Genomic DNA, 19,629 nt, shown 5'->3' with positions numbered 1-19,629 from the left:
AGGTTCATCCATGTTGTAGCTTATATCAGAACTTCATTTCTCTTTATGGCTGAATAATATTCCATTTTATATATATGCCACATTTTTTTTACCCATTCATCTGTTGATGGATATTTAGTTTGTTTCCACTTTTTGGCTATTGTGAATAATAATGAACATTGGTATCTGTCTGAATCCTTGCGTTTAAGTCTTTTTGGTATATATCTAGGGATGAAATCTAGGGTCATAGGGTAATTCTAGAGCCCTGGTGGTGCAGTGGTTAAGTACTCAGCTGCTAACTGATAAGTCAGCAGCTCAAACCACCAGCTGCTACATGGGAGAAAGATGTGGCAGTCTACTTCTGTAAAGATTACAGTCTTGGAAACTGTATGGGGCAGTTCTACTCTGTCCTATAGGGTCACTGAGTCAGAATTGCCTCATCGGCAACGGGTTTGGTTTTCTGGGTTTAGGGTAATTGTACATTTAACTTTTTGTGGAATCACCAAACTGTTTTCATAGTGGCTGCGTAATATTATAAACCCATCATCAATGGGTGAGGTTTCCAATATCTCCACATCCTCACCAATACTTATTATTCTCCATTTTTCTGAGAATAGCCATCCTAATCAGATGAAGTGGTATCTTAATGTGGTTTTTTGATTTGCATCTCCCTGATGACTAATGACGTTGAGCAGCTTTTCATGTGCTTATTGGCCACATGTATATCTTCCTTGATAAAACGTCTATTCAAGTCCTTTGCTCATTTTTTGATTGGGTTGTTCATCTTCTTGTTGTTGAATTGTAGAAATTATATATTCTGGATTTTAAACCCTTATCAGATGTATGGTTCCCAAATATTTTCTCCCATTCTGTAAGTTGTCTCTTTACCTTGCTGATAAAGTCCTTTGCAGCACAAAGGTTATAAAGTCCTTTGAAGCGCAAAGGTTTTTAATTTTGATGAAGTCCAATTTATTTATTTTGTCTTTAGATGCTTGTGTTTTTGGTGTTAAGCTAAGAATTCATTGTTAAAAACTGCGTCCAAAAGCATTACCCCCTTTATTTTGTTCTAAGAGTTTTATGGATTTAGTTCTCCCATTTAGACCACTGATTCATTTTGAGCTAGTTTTTGAATATGGTGTGAGGTATAAGTCCAGCTTCATTCTTTTGCATATGCCATCCAGTCCTAGCATCATTTATTCAACAGACTATTTTTTTCCCCATTGAATGGACTTGGCCCCCTTGTTGAAAATCAGTTGACCATAGGTATATGTGTTTATTTCCGGACTCTCAATTCTATTGCATTGGTCTAAATGTTCATTCTTATGCCATTACCAGACTGTTTTAATTACTGTAGCTTTATAATATTTTGAAATCAGGAACTGTGAGTTCTCCTATGAGTTTCAATGTGAGAACTGTGGATATTTACAAAATTCCAAGGAGAACTATAGAGTGATTGTGGAGCTATTGTAAAATACTGACTTTTCAATTAGAACCTAAAGTCCATAGTGTTTTTAATGAAGACCCCCTGAAATTTCCCCTAAAATACTAATTCTCTATTATTAAATACTAATCAACTTCTTCTATAGCAGCACAGTGCTTCCCAATTATCACAGAGGCATTGAAAAGCATGAAAATATCAGTATGTTACAACTCTACCAGTTCGGGGTTGTGATCTCAGTCAATGTTTTATCTATCCAGTAATAGTACGAGGAATCCTTTATTTTGAGGTCCAAATGCATATAGGTTAGATTATATTTATAAATATTAACCCTTGCTTGTAATACTAGATAACAGTCTAGTACCCAGTATATATAAAGAACTCTTACAACTGAACAATAAAAAGACAAATAACCCAATTAAAATGTGGGCAAAGAATTTCAATAACTATTTCTCTAAAGAAGATATACAATGGCCAGTGAGCACACAAAAAGAAGACCAACATCTAACAGGGAACCCAAAGTCGAGAAGGGATAGTGCCGACATGTTGCATGTTGTGAGGCTGTTAACCAATGTCATAAAACAATATGTGTAGTAAAATTAGTCAGTTGCAAAAGGACAAATATTGTATAAGACCACTATTATAAGAACACAAGAAATAGTTTAAACAGAGAAGAATATATTCTTTGATGGTTATGAGAGGGGGAGGGAGTAAGAGAAGGGGAGTGGTTTTCACTAATTAGATGGTAGATAAGAACTATTTTAGGTGAAGAGAAAGACAACACAATACAAGAGAGGTCAGCACAACTGGATTAAACCAAAAGCAAAGAAGTTTCCTGAATAAACTGAATGCTTCGAAGGCCAGCATAGCAGGGGTGGGGTTTGGGGACCATGGTTTCAGGGGACATCTAAGTCAGTTGGCATAATAAAATCTATTAAGAAAACATTCTGTATCCCACTTTGGAGAGTGGCGTCTGGGGTCTTAAATGCTAGCAAGTGCCCATCTAAGATGAATCAATTGGTCTCCACTCACGAGGAGCAAAGGTGAATGAAGTACACCAAAGACATCAGGTAATTATGAGTCCAAGAGACAGAAAGGGCCACATAAACCAGAGACTAAATCAGCCTGAGTCCAGAAGAACTACTTGGTGCCTGGCTACAACCAATGACAGCCCTGACAGGCAACACAACAGAGAATCCCTGAGGGAGCAGGAGAGCAGTAGGATACAGACCCCAAATTCTTGTAAAAATACCAGACTTAATGGTCTGACTGAGACTATAAGGACCCCGGTGGTCATGGTCCCCAGACCTTCTGTTAGCCCAAGACTGGAACCATTCCCAAAGCCAACTCTTCAGAGAAGGATTGGACTGGACAATGGGATAGAAAATGATACTGGTAAAGAATGAGCTTCTTGGCTCAAGTAGACACATGAGACTATGTTGGCGTCTCCTGTCTGGAGGGGAGATGAGAGGAGAGAGGGGGTCAGAAGCTGGCCGAATGGACACAAAAAGACAGGGTGGAGGGAAGGAGCATGCTGTCTCATTAGGGGGAGAGCAATTAGGAGTATATAGCAAGGCGTATATGAATTTTTATAACAAATTATGGATAACATTGCAAAGAACGGGAATTGCAGAACACTTAATTGTGCTCATAAGGAAGCTTTACATAGATCAAGAGGCAGTTGTTCGTACAGAACAAGGGAATACTGATTGGTTTAAAGTCAGGAAAGGTGTGCGTCAGGGTTGTATTCTTTCACCATACCTATTCAATCTATGGAAACCCTGGTGGCATAGTGGTTAAGTGCTACGGCTGCTAACCAAAGGGTCAGCAGTTCGAATTCGCCAGGCGCTCCTTGGAAACTCTATGGGGCAGTTCTACTCCATCCTATAGGGTCGCTATGAGTTGGAATCGACTAGACAGCACCGGGTTTGGGAATTCAATCTGTATGCTGAGCAAACAACATAAGAAGCTGGACTATAGGAAGAAAAATGGGGCATCAGTATTGGAGGAAGACTCATTAACAACCTGCGTTATGCAGATGACACAACCTTGCTTGTTGAAAGTGAAGAGGACTTGAAGCACTTACTAATAAAGATCAAAGACCACAGCCTTCAGTATGGATTGCACTTCAAGAAAGCAAAAATCCTCACAACTGGACCAATGAGCAACATCCTGATAAACGGAGAAAAGATTGAAGCTGTCAAGGATTTCATTTTACTTGAATCAACAGCCATGGAATCAGCAGTCAAGATATCAAAAGATGCATTGCATTGGGTAAATCTGCTGCAAAGGACCTCTTTAAAGTGTTGAAGAGCAAAGATGTCACGTTGGAGACTAAGGTGCGCCTGACCCAAGCCATGGTATTTTCAGTTGCATCATACGCATGTGAAAGCTGGACAATGAATAAGGAGGACTGAAGAAGAATTGATGCCTTTGAATTGTGGGGCTGGCGAAGAACATTGAATATACCATGGACTGCCAAAAGAATGAACAAATCTGTCTTCGAAGAAGTACAGCCAGAACGCTCCCTAGAGGCAACGATGGTGAGACTGCAGCTTACATACTTTGGACATGTCGTCAGGAGGGATCAGTCCCTGGAGGAGGACATCATGCTTGGCAGAGTACAGGGTCAGCGGAAAAGAGGAAGACCCTCAACGAGGTGGATTGACACAGTGGCTGCAACAATGAGCTCAAGCATAACAACAATTGTAAAGATGGCTCAGGACCGGGCAGTGTTTAGTTCTGTTGTGCATGGGGTCGCTATGAGTTGGAACCGACTCGTCGGCACCTAACAACAAGAACAATATAAATTTTTGTACGAGAGACTGACTTGATCTGTAAACTTCCACTTAAAGCACAATAAAAACTAAAAAAAAAAAAAAAGTGTACTAACTGTTTAATAAGAACCTAGTTTGTTCTGTAAACCTTCATCTAAAATACAATTAAAAAAAAAAAAGATGACTAACATCATTAGTCATTGCTGTTTTGTGCCATCGATAGGGAAATGCAAATCAAAACCACAATGAGATACCACTTCACATCTGCCAGGATTGCAAAGGAACAAAAGACAGAATATAGCAAGTGATGGCAAACATGGAGAAATTAGAACCCTCATACATTGCTGTTGTGAATGTAAAATAGTGTAGCCACTGTGGAGAACAGTTTGGCAGTTCCTCAAAAAGTTAAACATACAGCTTCCATATGATCCATCAATTCTACTCTTATGGACATACCCAAGAGTATTCAAAACATATGTTCATATAAAAAAAACTTGCACACAAATGTCCAGAGGAACATTATTCACAATAGCCAAGAATTAGAAACAACCCAAATGTGCATCAACTGATGAATACATAAATAAAATGTGTTATAACCACACAATGAAAAATTATTCAGCAATAAAAACAAGTGAAATGCTGATACATGCTACAACATGAACATTGAGAACATACTAAGTGAAAGATGTCAGACACAAAGATATTATATTGCTTGACTCCATTTATATGAAATGTTCATAATAGGCAAATCTATAGAGAAGAAAGTAGATTAGTTGTTGCCAAGCGTTAGTGGAGAATATGGGAGTTGTGAGTGCCGGCTAGCGGGTGTGAGGTTTGTTTTTTGGGGTAATGAAAACGTTTTAAAGTGAATTGTGGTGGTGGATGCACAACTCTGTGAATATAGTAAAGGCCATTAGAATGCACACTTTAGGTTAATAAATTATGTGGTATGTGAATTATATTTCAGTAAATCTGTTAAAAATTAAACTTTATAAACTATCAATCAATGCTTTTTAAATGCCACATTTTTAAAATAGGATGGTGTATGAACAATCAATATTATTTTATAGGGAGAGAACAAAAAAGAAACATCCGGCCATCACTTTTATTTATGATGATCTCTGTTTTAATAAAAAGTGTTAAAAGCTATATATGAGAGAATGTATTAGGTTAATTACCTCAGTGTCTTTATGTTCCAATGCTGGGGTAAGAATGTTTCCTAAATAGTTAGCTTTTTCTATCCATGTACTCAAATTTCTATATTCTTTTTTCATTTTTTCCAACCTGCAGAAAGAAAAAAACCTATAGATAAAAAAGCAAGTAACAGAAGAATATATACGATAAGACTTATAGAAGGAAAAATACAATAAGATTGAATTTATAAACATTTCAAAAAGAAGCAAACCAATAATATATTGTTTAGGGATACAGTCAAAGAAAAGGGAATGATAACAACAAAAATCAGGGTAGTAGTTACCTGGGGATGGTAGGGGAGAGGGATATAATCTGGTAAGGACCAATATACAAAATATTTCTGATATTGTTGATGTTGTATTACTTAACCTGAATCATAAATATCTAGACAATGACCTTATTTTTCTTATGGAAAGTATATTTACATGCTTTAGAAATTATTCAATATATATTGGTCTTATTTGAACTACATATACATGTTTTATAAATCATTCCATACAAATATATCTTTTGTAATAAAACAAATTTTAAAAAGGATTTTAGCTCCTAATCCAAGAAACTTCGAAAGGCTTGACTTACCTAAAGATGCAATTGACAAGAATTAAATGGAAATCAAATGTTTTAAATGAATTCGCCATGAATAAGGCACACAACAGAAGAAATTCTGTTTTTCTATTACGTACTACAGAATCTTCTGGTTGGGAGGTATTATGACTATTTTCAGAATATCCATTCATTAATAAATTGATTCCATTAATTCATTTGTTTTATTATTATAAAACAAATAAGCAAATAATAAATATTCACCCATATAAAAGGAAGACATACAAGGTAGGCTAACTAAAAGAAAGTTTGGTAACCATATTAATGTTAGAAATACAGACCATAAAACAAAAGCCTTATAAGGGTAACAAGGATCACTACATAATTACAAAACATTCAATTCACAAAAAATACATAATTCTAAACTTATATGCATCTAATAAAATAGCCTACATGCATTAGAGGTTGGAACACTTTTCTTTCAAAAAGCAACAAAACAAGCAGACAGAAAACTGAACACCACAATAAGGTCATCCTAATTGACATATATAGAACAATGCATCCAATAAATGGAGAATACACATTCTTTTTCGGTGAAAAAGAGGAAGACTCTCCACAAGACGGATTGACACAGTGGCCACAACAGTGGGCTCAAACGTAGCAACGATTGTGAGGATGGCACAGTATGGTGTTTGTACTGTTGCACATAGGGTCACTGTGAGTCGGAATCTACTTGAAGATACCTAATAACAACAAAGAGCACATGGAACATTTACCAAGATATGTTGGACTATAAATAGGTCTCAACAAATTTCAAAAAATTGAAATCAGATGCCACCACTCACCCATACAAATGGCAAAAGAAGAAGAAGAAAAAAAAAAAAACCCAAACTGTAAGAATACCAAGTAGGGTAACAGTGGAGCAAACAGAACTCTCATACAGTGCTGGTAGAAATGATGTAAATGGATACAAGCCCTTTGGAAAACTGGCAGTAGCTACTAAAGCTGAAAATACATTTTCCACTTCTAGATAATGTTGTTTTCGTGTGCCATCAAGTCAATTCTGATTGAAAATGTGAAAATTCACCAAAACAACACATACAAGAATGTTCATAGCGACTTTGTTCTTAATAGCTCAAAACTGGAGATAACTTAATTTCCATTAATAGTAGAATGGATAAATACAATATATGCATACAGTAGAATGCCCTATAACAATGAAAAATAACTAATTATTACTACTACGGTTTGGGTAACTTTCACTGACATAATGTTGAGCAGAAGTATTCAGATCCAGAAGACTACATATAATTCATTAATCCCATCTGTGGAAAGTTTTTTTTTTTTTTTTTTTAAGATAAAATTAACACATGGTGGCGAAAAGTCAGAACAGTAGTTACCTTTACGGGGCATTAACTGGGAGAATGCACAAGGGAATATGCTGAGATGCTAGTGACGTTCCATATTTTGATACGGGTGGTGGTTACACAAATGTGCCCATTAGTAAAAATGAATTAAGCTGTATATGATTTATATATTTCATTGTATGTTATATTCCAAATTACAAAGGAGAAACTGAGAAACCTACCATTAAAAGTGGAATAATTCAGCATGCCACTTTCAATCACTGAACTTGGGTAATGGTAATAAGAAAATCAATAAGGATATGTTGTTGGTGTTCGGTGCCAACGAGTCAGTTCCAACTCATAGTGACCCTATATACAACAGAAGGAAACACTGCCCGGTTCCTGCACCATCCCCATGATCATTGCTATAACTGAGTCCACTGTTGGGGGCACTGTGTCAATCCATCTCATCGATGGTTGTCCTCTTTTTCTTTGACCCTCTACTTTATCAGGGATGATGTCCTTCTCCAGGGACTAGTCCCTCCTGATAACATGTTCAAAGTATGTGAGACAAAGTCTTGTTATTCTGGCTTTTAAGGAGCTTGCTGGCTGTACTTCTTCCAAGACAGTTTTGTTCATTCTTTTGGCAGTCTGTGGTATATTCAATATTCTTCACCAACACCACAAATCAAAGCTGTCAATTCTTCTTTGGTCTCCTTTATTTATTGGCCAGCTTTTGCATGCATATGAGACAATTGAAACCACCATGGCTTGGGTCGGGCACACCTTAGTGCTCAAGGTGGCATCTTTGCTTTTTAAAGTTTTAAAGAGGTCTTTTGCAGCAGATTTCCCCAATGCAATGCATCATTTGATTTCTTGATTGCTGCTTCCATGGATGTTGATTGTGGATCCAAGTAAAATGAAATCTTTAACAAACTTCAGTCTTTTCTCCATTTATCATGATGTTGCTTATTGGTCCACTTGTGATGATTTTTGTTTTCTTCATGTTGAGGTGTAATCCACACTGAAGGCTGTAGCCTTTGGTCTTCATCATTAAGTGCTTCAAGTCCTCTTTCACTTTCAACAAGCAAGGTTGTGTCATCTGCATAATAAAGACTGTTAGTGAGTGTTTTTCCAATCCTGATGCCCTGTTCTTCTTCATATTGTCCAGCTTCTCAGATTATTTGCTCTCCCATACTTCTGTCAGTTTGTCATACCGTGGGGGTTTGCATGTTGCTGTGATGCTAGAAGCTATGCCACCAGTATTCAAATACCAGCAGGGTCACCCATGATGTACAGGTTTCAGCTGAGCTTCCAAACTAAGACAGACTAGGAAGAAGGACCTGGCAATCTACTTTTGAAAAAAATTTGTTGTTGTTAGGTGCCATCGAGTCGCTTCTGACCCATAGCGACACTATGTACAACAGAACAAAACACCACCTGGTCCTGCGCCATCCCCACAATTCCTGCTACACTTGAGCTCATTGTTGCAGCCACTGTGTCAATCCACCTCATTGAGGGTCTTCCTCTTTTCCACTGACCCTGTACTTTACCAAGCATGATGTCCTTCTCCAGTGACTGATCCCTCCTGACAACATGTCCAAAGTATATGACGCAGTCTCATCATCTTTGTTCTAAGGAGCATTCTGGTTGCATTTCTTCCAAGACAGAGTTGTTCATTCTTTTGGCAGTCCATGATATATTCAGTATTCTTCGTCAACACCATGATTCAAAATTGAAAAAAATTAGCCAGTGAAAACCTTATGCATGGTAAAGATATAGAAGACTTGATTTCAACTAATATAATTGATCTAATGAACATGTATAGAACTCTCAGCCAACAATTAGTTGGTATACACTTTCATCTCAAGTACATATGGGACATTTATGACAATGGATCATTTTCTAGGCTATCAAGCAATTCTCAACAAATTTCAAAGAATCAGTAGAATACAGATCATGTACTTAGATCACAATTAAATACATTAGCAGTCAAATAAAATTAGTAAACCCTTATATATTTGTGAACTGAAAACACACTTCTAAATAATTCATGGTCACAGTTAAATCATAATAGAAAATAAAAGATTTTAGAACTAAACAATATAAAAATTTTGTGTGGTGAGTGGAAGTGGAATGTAAAAAATTTTAACTTTAAATACTTATATTTAAAAAGGAGAGATGCTAAAAATTAATAAGCTAAGCATCCAACTGAGAAGAAAAAGAACAAACCTAAAGAAAGTAAAGGAGATAATAAAGACAAAACAAAAATCAATGAAATGGAAATGATAGCCAATTTTTTTAAAACTCCAACAAAATTGATAAACTTTTGGCAAGACTTATCAAGAAAAAGAAAAGACAAATACCTATATTGGGGGAAATTGACATAAATACATATAGATAATGAGAATATTAGGGATGCCTTTACACAAATAAATTTGAAAACTTAGATGAACAAATTTCTAGAAAAATACAACTTACTAAAGGGCCTTAAAAAGAAATAGAAACCCTTAGTAATTTAAAGAAGTTGAATCAGCAGTTAAATATTAGTAGTTACAAATCTTCCCACAGATAAACGTTAGGCCCACATGACTTTACAGGTGAGTTCTAGCAAGCATTCGAACTTGTATAAACTCTTTCCAGTCTTAGGAAAAGAGGGAATGTTTCTCAATTCATTCCGTAAAGCCACTATGTCCTTAATAATAAAATTTGACAAGGAAATTATTTAAAAAAAGGAAAATTACAGAGTAAACTCAAACATGAACATAGAATCAAACAAAAATGATACAAGACACACACACACACACAAAAAACCCGTTGCTGTCAAGTCAATTCCGACTCATAGTGCCCCTATAGGACAGAGTAGAGCTGCCCCAGCGTTTCCAAGGGGTGCCTGATGGATTTGAACTACTGACTTTTTGGTTAGCAGCCATAGCTCTTAACCACTGTGTCACCAGGGTTTCCCTTAGGACATGAAAGGACAATATAAAACCAGATTTTAAAAACCTGAAATGAGCTGAAAGAACTAAAAAAAAGTTAGAAAATAAAAGAAAAATAATTTCAGAATGAAGACTAAACCAGAAGAAAACACAGGTGAAAGAACACAACAAGCAATGCCTTAAGAAAAACAAAAAGTGAAAAAGATAAAATTTAATGAACAGATATTAAGGATTTGAGAGAAAGTGACAGATATTGGAGACAGGCAAAGAAGATCCCATATATGAATAAAAGAAGTCCCTGAAGAAGAAAGTCAAAGCAAAGAAACAGAACAACTTCAAAGAAACATTCCTCAAATTAAAAAAGGAAAAAAAAACCTACATATCAAAAGATTAAACTGTGTTCCTGAGAAGATCTCTCAAAATGTTAAGTATGCAATCAACAAAATCCAGACTCTGAGAAACTCTAATAGCCCAGGCTCTTCAATAGATAAATTCTAAAGAAAAGTTTGGAGTAGGAACTTGTGAATTAAAGAAAACTTTAAAAACATATCAGTTTTCTTAGTGGGGGAGACTAAACTAAAATATCTAAATATGCATCACTGGTGACAAATCCGTAAAGATATGCAAGGAAATAACTGCTAGTCAGGATTGTGGCTACTTTTAGAAGTAAGTAGAAGGATGTGATTGGAATGCAGCACATGGAGGGACCTCTGGACTGGCTAGCAAAGTTCTATTTCTTTATCTGCATGGTGATTTTAAGTGTGTTCAACTTAAAAGAATTCACTAAGTCACACATTTGTGTTGTTTTCTGTATTTTATTTTACAATTGAAAATTTTTTTTGTTTAAAGGTAAAAAACCTTTATGGAAACGTAAAATTTTACTGAAAGATATTAAAGAAGACCTATAGAAATGGAAGGGGTGGGGAAAGAGAGAGGAGAGCGGAAGAGGAAGAGAATGTTCCTAGGTAGAAAAATTCAATATCATAAAGATGTAAATTCTCTCCAAATTGTTTTATAAATGTAATTTCAATCAAAATTCACATGAACTTTCTTTAAGGAATTTCACAAATTGGCTCCAGAATGCATATGGATGGCAAAGAGCTAAGAATAGCTATAACACTCATGAAGATGAATAAGGTGGAAGAATTTTACCTATCAATGTCAAGACTATAGAGATATAGTATATAAGAGAGTGTGGTATCATTTGCACAAGGATAGACAAATTGTCCAACGGAACTGAAAACCAAAACCAAACCCATTGCCATCAAGTCGGTTCTGATGTTTTACAAAGTAGAACTGCCCCATAGGGGTTTCTTGGCTGAAATCTTTATGGAAGCAGATTGCCAGGCCTTTCTTCCAAAGCACAGCTGGTTGGGTTCATACCACCAACATTTAGGTTACTGGTCAAGTGCAAAGCATATGTACTACCCAAGGCCTAATGGAACATAAGAGAGAGGCAAAAACACACATGCATATATCTACACTTGGTGAATAACAGAGGGTAGCACTGCAGTTTATTTGGGAAAGGAGAGGCTATCTAAAAAACAGTGCTAAGACAGTTGGTTACTGTCTCAGTTATCTAGTGCTGCTATAACAGAAATGTCACAAGTGGATGGCTTTAACAAAGAGAAACTTATTCTCTCACAGTCTAGTAGCCTCCTAGACCAAATTTGGGGCATCAGCTCCAGGAGAAGGCTTTCTCTGTCTCCCACCTCTGGGGGAAGGTCCTTGTCATCAATCTTCCCCTGGTCTAGGAGCTTCTCAGGTGTAGGGACCCTGGATCCAAAGGACACACTCTCTTCCCAGCACTGCTTTCTTGGTGATATGAGGTCCCCTTTTCTCTCAGCTCGCTTCTCTGGCTGTAGAGGCTGGAACATCCCAAGTCCATGGGTCAGGCTGGAGGCTTGTCCTGATTCATGTAGCCACAGGGGCGGGTGAATCCAAGATTGGCAGGGCTCTTGCTCACAGGCTGCAAAGACCAATGAATCCCAAGATCAGCAGGAAAGATGGCAAGTAAGCTGCTAGCTGAAGTCCCAAGAACCGGAGGTCAGACAAACAAGGAGCCAGCTACAGGACCCAGGGCAAGCAAAAGCCTTCCCCTAGAGCTGACATCCTGAATTTGGACTTATAGCCTACTAGACTGTGAGATAATAACTTTCTCTTTGTTAAAGCCATCCACTTATATTTCTGTTACAGCAGCACTAGATAACTAAGACGGAATTTGGTACCAAGAGTGGGGTGCGGCTCTAACGAATACCTAAAGTATGGAAGCGGTTTTGAAGCTGTGAATGGATAGAGTACTCAGGAGGAAATGAAGAGACCTGCTACACTAGAGATGGTACAGATGGTGAGAAGCTGCAGCACTAGATAACTAAGACAGTTACCCATATGGGAAAAAATGAAATTACCTCACATCATAATGTCAAATGGTTTGCATTTAAAAGTAAAAGGAAAAATGTAAGAAAATACAAAAATGTCTTTCTGACTTCATGGTAGGGAGATTTTCTTAAATAAGACATAAAAGAGTGCTAACCATAAAAGAAAACATGGATAAACTTTACTATATTAAAGTTAAGAACTTCTGCTTCTCCAAAAACATTGTTAAAAAGTGAAAAGAGAAGGCACGCAGTGAAAGAAGACATTTGCAACCCATATAACCAACCAGAGTTAATATCTATCCTAAAGTATAAAGAAAAAAAGATGAGAAAAGCGCAAGAGACCTATGGAATACATTGTTGGGTGAAGAGGCAGAGCAAAAGATCCCTCTCACAGAATACGCATATGCAATAAATTCAGATAATATGCATGGGCTGCATTCTTTTATGTTAGGACCTCTTTTTCAGGTTCCAAGTGCCTCTGCTAGTTCTGAGGTTATAATGCTTCAAATGTGTGGTTTGACTGATGAGAACATAAAGCTATGTTAACACAAGTGTGTGGCTGACACTGCTAGAGCTCACCAGTCTCAATTTTTCTGTTCTTCACAGACACACAGAATACATTTTTCAGCCTCCCCTGCAGTTTATGTAATCTATGCAATAATCTCTGAATTCATGAAATATCACCAAAGTGAAGGTCAATGGACCAATAGCAAGCCTATGTCTCAAAGGAAGAAATTAACATTTAAATAACGCATAAATAAGATGAAAACTTTTGTGCTTTTTTACCTTTCCCGGGGTGGTTGCTGAAGTTTTTCAAGTCGCACAACAGATGGCTGGTTGGATTTACTTGATGCTTTACTAGGCTTCCCAACAGTAACATTCAGGTCTGGGGATAAGAATGCTGGATATTCTACTGGCTGTGGTACAATGACATTTCTGCAAAATAGTAATAAGGTTAAATTTTTTTTTTTTTAACTTTTATTGAGCTTCAAGTGAACATTTACAAATCAAGTCAGTCTGTCACATATAAGTTTATATACATCTTACTCCGTACTCCCACTTGCTCTCCCCCTAACGAGTCAGCCCTTCCAGTCTCTCCTTTCGTGACAATTTTGCCAGCTTCCAACTCTCTCTATCCTCCCATCCCCCCTCCAGACAGGAGATGCCAACACAGTCTCAAGTGTCCACCTGATATAAACAGCTCACTCTTCATCAGCATCTCTCTCCTACCTACTGTCCAGTCCCTTTCATGTCTGATGAGTTGTCTTCGGGAATGGTTCCTGTCCTGTGCCAACAGAAGGTTTGGGGACCATGACCGCCAGGATTCCTCTAGTCTCAGTCAGACCATTAAGTATGGTCTTTTTGTGACAATTTGGGGTCTGCATCCCACTGATCTCCTGCTCCCTCAGGGGTTCTCTGTTGTGCTCCCTGTCGGGGCAGTCATCGGTTGTGGCCGGGCACCAACTAGTTCTTCTGTTCTCAGGATGATGTAGGTCTCTGGTTCATGTGGCCCTTTCTGTCTCTTGGGCTCTTAGTTATTGTGTGACCTTGGTGTTGTTCATTCTCCTTTGATCCAGGTGGGTTGAGACCAATTGATGCATCTTAGATGGCCGCTTGTTAGCATTTAAGACCCCAGATGCCACATTTCAAAGTGGGATGCAGAATGTTTTCATAATAGAATTATTTTGCCAATTGACTTAGAAGTCCCTAATAAGGTTAAATTTTGAAGTATGGTGAATCCTTCTCCATTTACAATGTCAGCTCATCTGATCCTGGACCATCAAAAGACAGAGCTAGGAAAGAAGACAAGAGTAGAAATCCTGAAAGAACTGGTCTCTTGATTATTCTTGCTACTAAGCTCATAGAAAGCAAAAGTGGGAAAGCAAAGTAGGACCCAGGTTCTAATGAGAAGTAGAAAGTGCTTGAAGAACTTTCTCTCAGCCTCTAGACGCAAATCTCTATCTCCTGAGTATCTCATTTTTTAAGCTATTAATTCTTTGGAATGTTCTCAGTGTCAGGCAGTTTGCCCATATGGCTATGTACATTACCTCATTCAAATTATGAGGTAATAATTATCATATTCTGTCATACCCTAACTGTCTCTTAAATATGAAGGTGAAATTAAGACATTTCCAGATAAACACAAGTTGAGGGAATTTGTAAAAACCAAACCAAAACTACAAGAAATACCAAAGGGAGTCTTTTGGTTAGAAAATCAATAATATCGGGTATCAACCCAAGACTAGAACACTGGGCAGAGCAACCAGAAGTCAACCCAGACAGGGAAATCAAAAAAAACAAAGCAAGATTATTAAACAATAATAATAATAAAAAAAAGCCCAACACAGGTAACAGCGATGTTATTATATAAAAGAAGACAACATTAAAATAATAAAGAGGGACTAAGAAATGCAATCATACACCTTCCACATGGAGAAGAAGATACGGTGATACAAAGAAATAAAAGTTTTAAATTTAGAAAAATAGGGGTAAATAACAAATAATAATAATAATGATAAGGTAACCACAAAGGAGAAAAACTATCCTACTCATCAAAATAAAATACAAGGGAAAAACAGAGACTCAGCAGAAACAAAATCAACAACAACAAATATGAGGAAAGGACAATATATAAAGAAAATCTGCTTAGCACATAAAATCAAGTGGGAAAAAAGAAACTGTCAACACACAAAAAAAGACATCAAAATGATAGCACTAAATTCATGCCTATTCATAATTACCCTGAATGGAAATGGACTAAATGCACCAATAAAGAGACAGAGAGTGGCAGAATGGATTAAAAAACAAGATCCATCTACATGCTGCCTACAAGAGACACACCTTAGACTTAGAGACACAAACAAACTAAAACTCAAAGGATGGAACAAAATATATCAAGCAAACAACAATCAAAAAAGAGCAGGAGTGGCAATATTAATTTCTGACAAAATAGACTTTAAAGTTAAATCCATCATAAAGGATAAGGAAGGACACTATATAATGATTAAAGAGACAATACACCAAGAAGATATAACCATATTAAATATTTATGCACCCAATGTCAGGGCTGCAAGATACATAAAACAAACTCTAAAAGCGTTGAAAAGTGAGATAGACAGCTCCACAATAATAGTAGGACACTTCAACACACCACTTTTGGTGAAGGGCAGGACATCCAGAAAGAAGCTCAATAAAGACATGGAAGATCTAAATGCCACAACCAACCAACTTGACCTCATAGACATATACAGAACACTCCATCCAACAGCAACCAAGTATACTTTCTTTTCTAGTGCACATGGAACATTCTCTAGAATAGACCACATATTAGGTCATAAAGCAAGCCTTAGCAGAATCCAAAACATCAAAATATTACAAAGCATCTTCTCTGACCATAACACCATAAAAGTGGAAATCAATAACAGGAAAAGCAGGGAAAAGAAACCAAACACTTGGAAACTGAACAATACCCTGCTCAAAAAAGGCTGGATTATAGAAGACACTAAGGGTGGAATAAAGAAATTTAGAGAACCCAATGAGAATGAAAACACTTCCTATTAGAACCTTTGGACACAGCAAAAGCAGTGCCCAGTGGCCAATTTATATCAATAAATGCACACATACAAAAAGAAGAAAGGGTCCAAATCAAAGAATTATCCCTACAACTTGAACAAATAGAAAGAGAGCAACAAAAGAAACCCACAGGCACCAGAAGAAAACACATAATAAAAATTAGAGCTGAACTAAATGAAATGGAAAACAGAAAAACAATTGAAAGAATTAACAAGACCGAAAGCTGGTTTTTTTAAAAAATCAACAAAATTGATAAACCATTGGCCAAACTGACAAAAGAAAAAAAGGAGTGGAAGCAAATAACACTAATAAGAAATGAGATGGGCGATTACAACAGACCCAACTGAAATTAAAAGAATCATATCAGATTAGTATGAAAAACTATACTCAAACAAATTTGAAAACCTAGAAGAAATGGATGAATTCCTAGAAACACACTACCTACCTAAACTAACACAAACAGAGGTAGAACAACTAAATAGACCCATAACAAAACAAGAGATTGAAAAGGTAATCCAAAAACTCCCAACAAAAAAAAAAGGCCCTGGTCTGGACGGCTTCACTGCAGAGTTCTATCAAACTTTCAGAGAAGAGTTAACACCACTACTACTAAAGGTATTTCAGAGCATAGGAAAGGACGGAATACTCCCAAACTCATTCTATGAAGCCACCATATCCCTGATACCAAAACCAGGTAAAGACAGCAAAAGAAAAGAAAATTATACACCTATATCCCTCATGAATGTAGATGTAAAAATCCTCAACAAAATTCTAGCCAAGAGAATTCAACAACATATCAAAAAAATAGTTCACCATGACCAAGTGGGATTCATACCAGGTATGAAGGATGGTTCAACATTAGAAAAACAATTAATGTAATCCACCACATAAATAAAATAAAAGATAAGAATCACATGATTTTATCAACCGATGCAGAAAAGGCATTTGAGGAAGTTCAACACTCATTCATGATAAAAACCCTCAGCAAAATAGGAATAGAAGGAAAATTCCTCCACATAATAAAGGGCATTTATACAAAGCCAATAGCCAACATCACCCTAAATGGAGAGAGCCTGAAAACATTCCCACTGAGATTGGGAACCAGACAAGGATGCCCTTTATCACCACTCTTATTCAACATTGTGTTGGAAGTCCTAGCCAGAGCAATTAGGCTAGATAAAGAAATAAAGGGCATCCGGATTGGCAAGGAAGAAGTAAAAGTATCTCTATTTGCAGATGACATGATCTTATACACAGAAAACCCTAAGGAATCCTCCAGAAAACTACTGAAACTAATAGAAGAGTTCAGCAGAGTATCGGTATACAAGATAAACATACAAAAATCAGTTGGCTTCCTCTACACCAACAAAAAGAACATCAAAGAGGAGATCAAATCAATGCCATTTGCAGTAGCCCCCAAGAAGATAAAATAAAAAAAAAATACTTAGGAGTAAATCTTACCAGAGATGTAAAAGAGTTATACAAAGAAAACTACAGTACACGTCTGCAAGAAACCAAAGGAGGCTTACATAAGTGGAAGAACATACCTTGCTCATGGATAGGAAGACTTAACATTATAAAAATGCTTTTCTACCAAAAGCAATCTATACATTTAATGCAATTCTGATCAAAATCCCAACGACATTCTTTAATGAGATGGAGAAACAAATCACCAACTTCATATGGAAGGGAAAGAGGCCCCGGATGAATAAGGCATTACTGAAAAAGAAGAACAAAATGGGAGGCCTTACTTTACCTGATTTTAGAACCTATTATACCACCACAGTAGTCAAAACAGGCTGGTACTGGTACAACAACAGATACATGGACCAATGGAACAGAATTGAGAATCCAGACATAAATCCATCCACATATGAGCAGTTGATATTTGACAAAGGCCCCAAAACAGTTAAACGGGGGAAAAGACAGTCTTTTTAACAAATGGTGCTGGCATAACTGGATATTATTCTGCAAAAAAATGAAACAAGACCCATATCTCACTCCATGCACAAAAACTAACCCAAAGTGGATCAAAGACCTAAATATAAAATCTAAAATGATAAAGATCATGGAAGAAAAAATAGGGACAACCTTAGGAGCCTTAATATATGGCATAAACAGTATACAAAACATTATAAAGAATGTAGAAGAAAAACTAGATAACTGGGAGCTCCTAAAAATCAAACACCTATGCTCATCCAAAGACTTCACCAAAAGAGTAAAAAGACTACCTACACGCTGGGAAGAAGTTTTTAGCTATGACATTTCTGATCAGCCCCTGATCTCTAAAGTCTATATGACACTGCAAAAACTCAGCTGCAAAAAGACAAATAACCCAATTACAAAATGGGGAAAAGATATGAATAGACACTTCATTAAACAAGACATTCAGGTAGCTAACAGATATATGAGGAAATGTTCACAATCATTAGCCATTAGAGAAATGCAGATCAAAACTACAATGAGATTTCATCTCACTCCAACAAGGCTGGCATTAATTCAAAAAATACAAAATAATAAATGTTGGAGAGGCTGTGGAGAGACTGGAACACTTATACACTGCTGGTGGGAATGTGAAATCGTACAACCACTTTGGAAATCAATTTGGTACTTCCTTAAAAAGTTAGAAATAGAACTACCATCCGATCCAGCAATCCCACTCCTTGGAATATATCCTGGAGAAATAAGAGCCTTTATACGAACAGATACATGCACACCCATGTTTACTGCAGTTCTGTTTACAATAGCAAAAAGATGGAAGCAACCAAGGTGCCCATCAACAGATGAATGGATAAATAAACTATGGTATATTCACACAAGGGAATACTACGCATCGATAAAGAACAGTGAGGAATCTGTGAAACATTTCATAACATGGAGGAACCTGGAAGGCGTTATACTGAGTGAAATTAGTCAGTTGCAAAAGGAGAAATATTGTATAAGACCACTGTTATAAGAACTTGAGAAATAGTTTAAACTGAGAAGAAAACATTCTTTTGTGGTTACGAGAGGGGGAGGGAGGGAGGGTGGGAGAGGGGCATTCACTAATTAGATAGTAGACAAGAACTACTTTAGGTGAAGGGAAAGACAGCACACAATACAGGGAAGGTCAGCATAATTGGACTAAACCAAAAGCAAAGAAGTTTCCTGAATAAACTGAATGCTTCGAAGGCCAGCATAGGAAGGGCAGGGGTCTGGGGACCATGGTTTCAGGGGACATCTAAGTCAATTGGCATAATAAAATCTATTAAGAAAACATTCTGCATCCCACTTTGGAGAGTGGCGTTTTGGGTCTTAAACGCTAGCAAGCAGCCATCTAAGATGCATCAATTGGTCTCAACCCACCTGGATCAAAGGAGAATGAAGAACACCAAGGACACAAGGCGATTATGAGCCCAAGAGACAGAAAGGGCCACATGAACCAGTGACTACATCATCCTGAGACCAGAAGAACTAGATGGT

At 37.0% G+C, this 19,629-nt stretch overlaps 1 protein-coding gene across 1 annotated transcript in view; it reads right to left on the bottom strand.

Moving 5' to 3' along the window:
- Positions 1-19,629, bottom strand: part of C2CD6 (C2 calcium dependent domain containing 6) — a 139,945-nt gene that overhangs the window by 75,610 nt on the left and 44,706 nt on the right. The window contains exons 9-10 of the mRNA XM_064287440.1: positions 13,381-13,530; positions 5,373-5,478 (exon numbers count right to left, since the gene is read on the bottom strand). Coding sequence (XP_064143510.1) covers positions 5,373-5,478; positions 13,381-13,530 — 256 coding nt within the window. The remainder of the gene's footprint in view (positions 1-5,372; positions 5,479-13,380; positions 13,531-19,629) is intronic.

The sequence above is a fragment of the Loxodonta africana genome, chromosome 6 (genome assembly GCF_030014295.1).
Source record: "Loxodonta africana isolate mLoxAfr1 chromosome 6, mLoxAfr1.hap2, whole genome shotgun sequence".
NCBI lineage: Eukaryota > Metazoa > Chordata > Mammalia > Proboscidea > Elephantidae > Loxodonta > Loxodonta africana.
The sequence above is the reverse complement of the archived record's forward strand: the minus strand, read 5'-3'. Positions and strand labels throughout refer to the sequence as shown.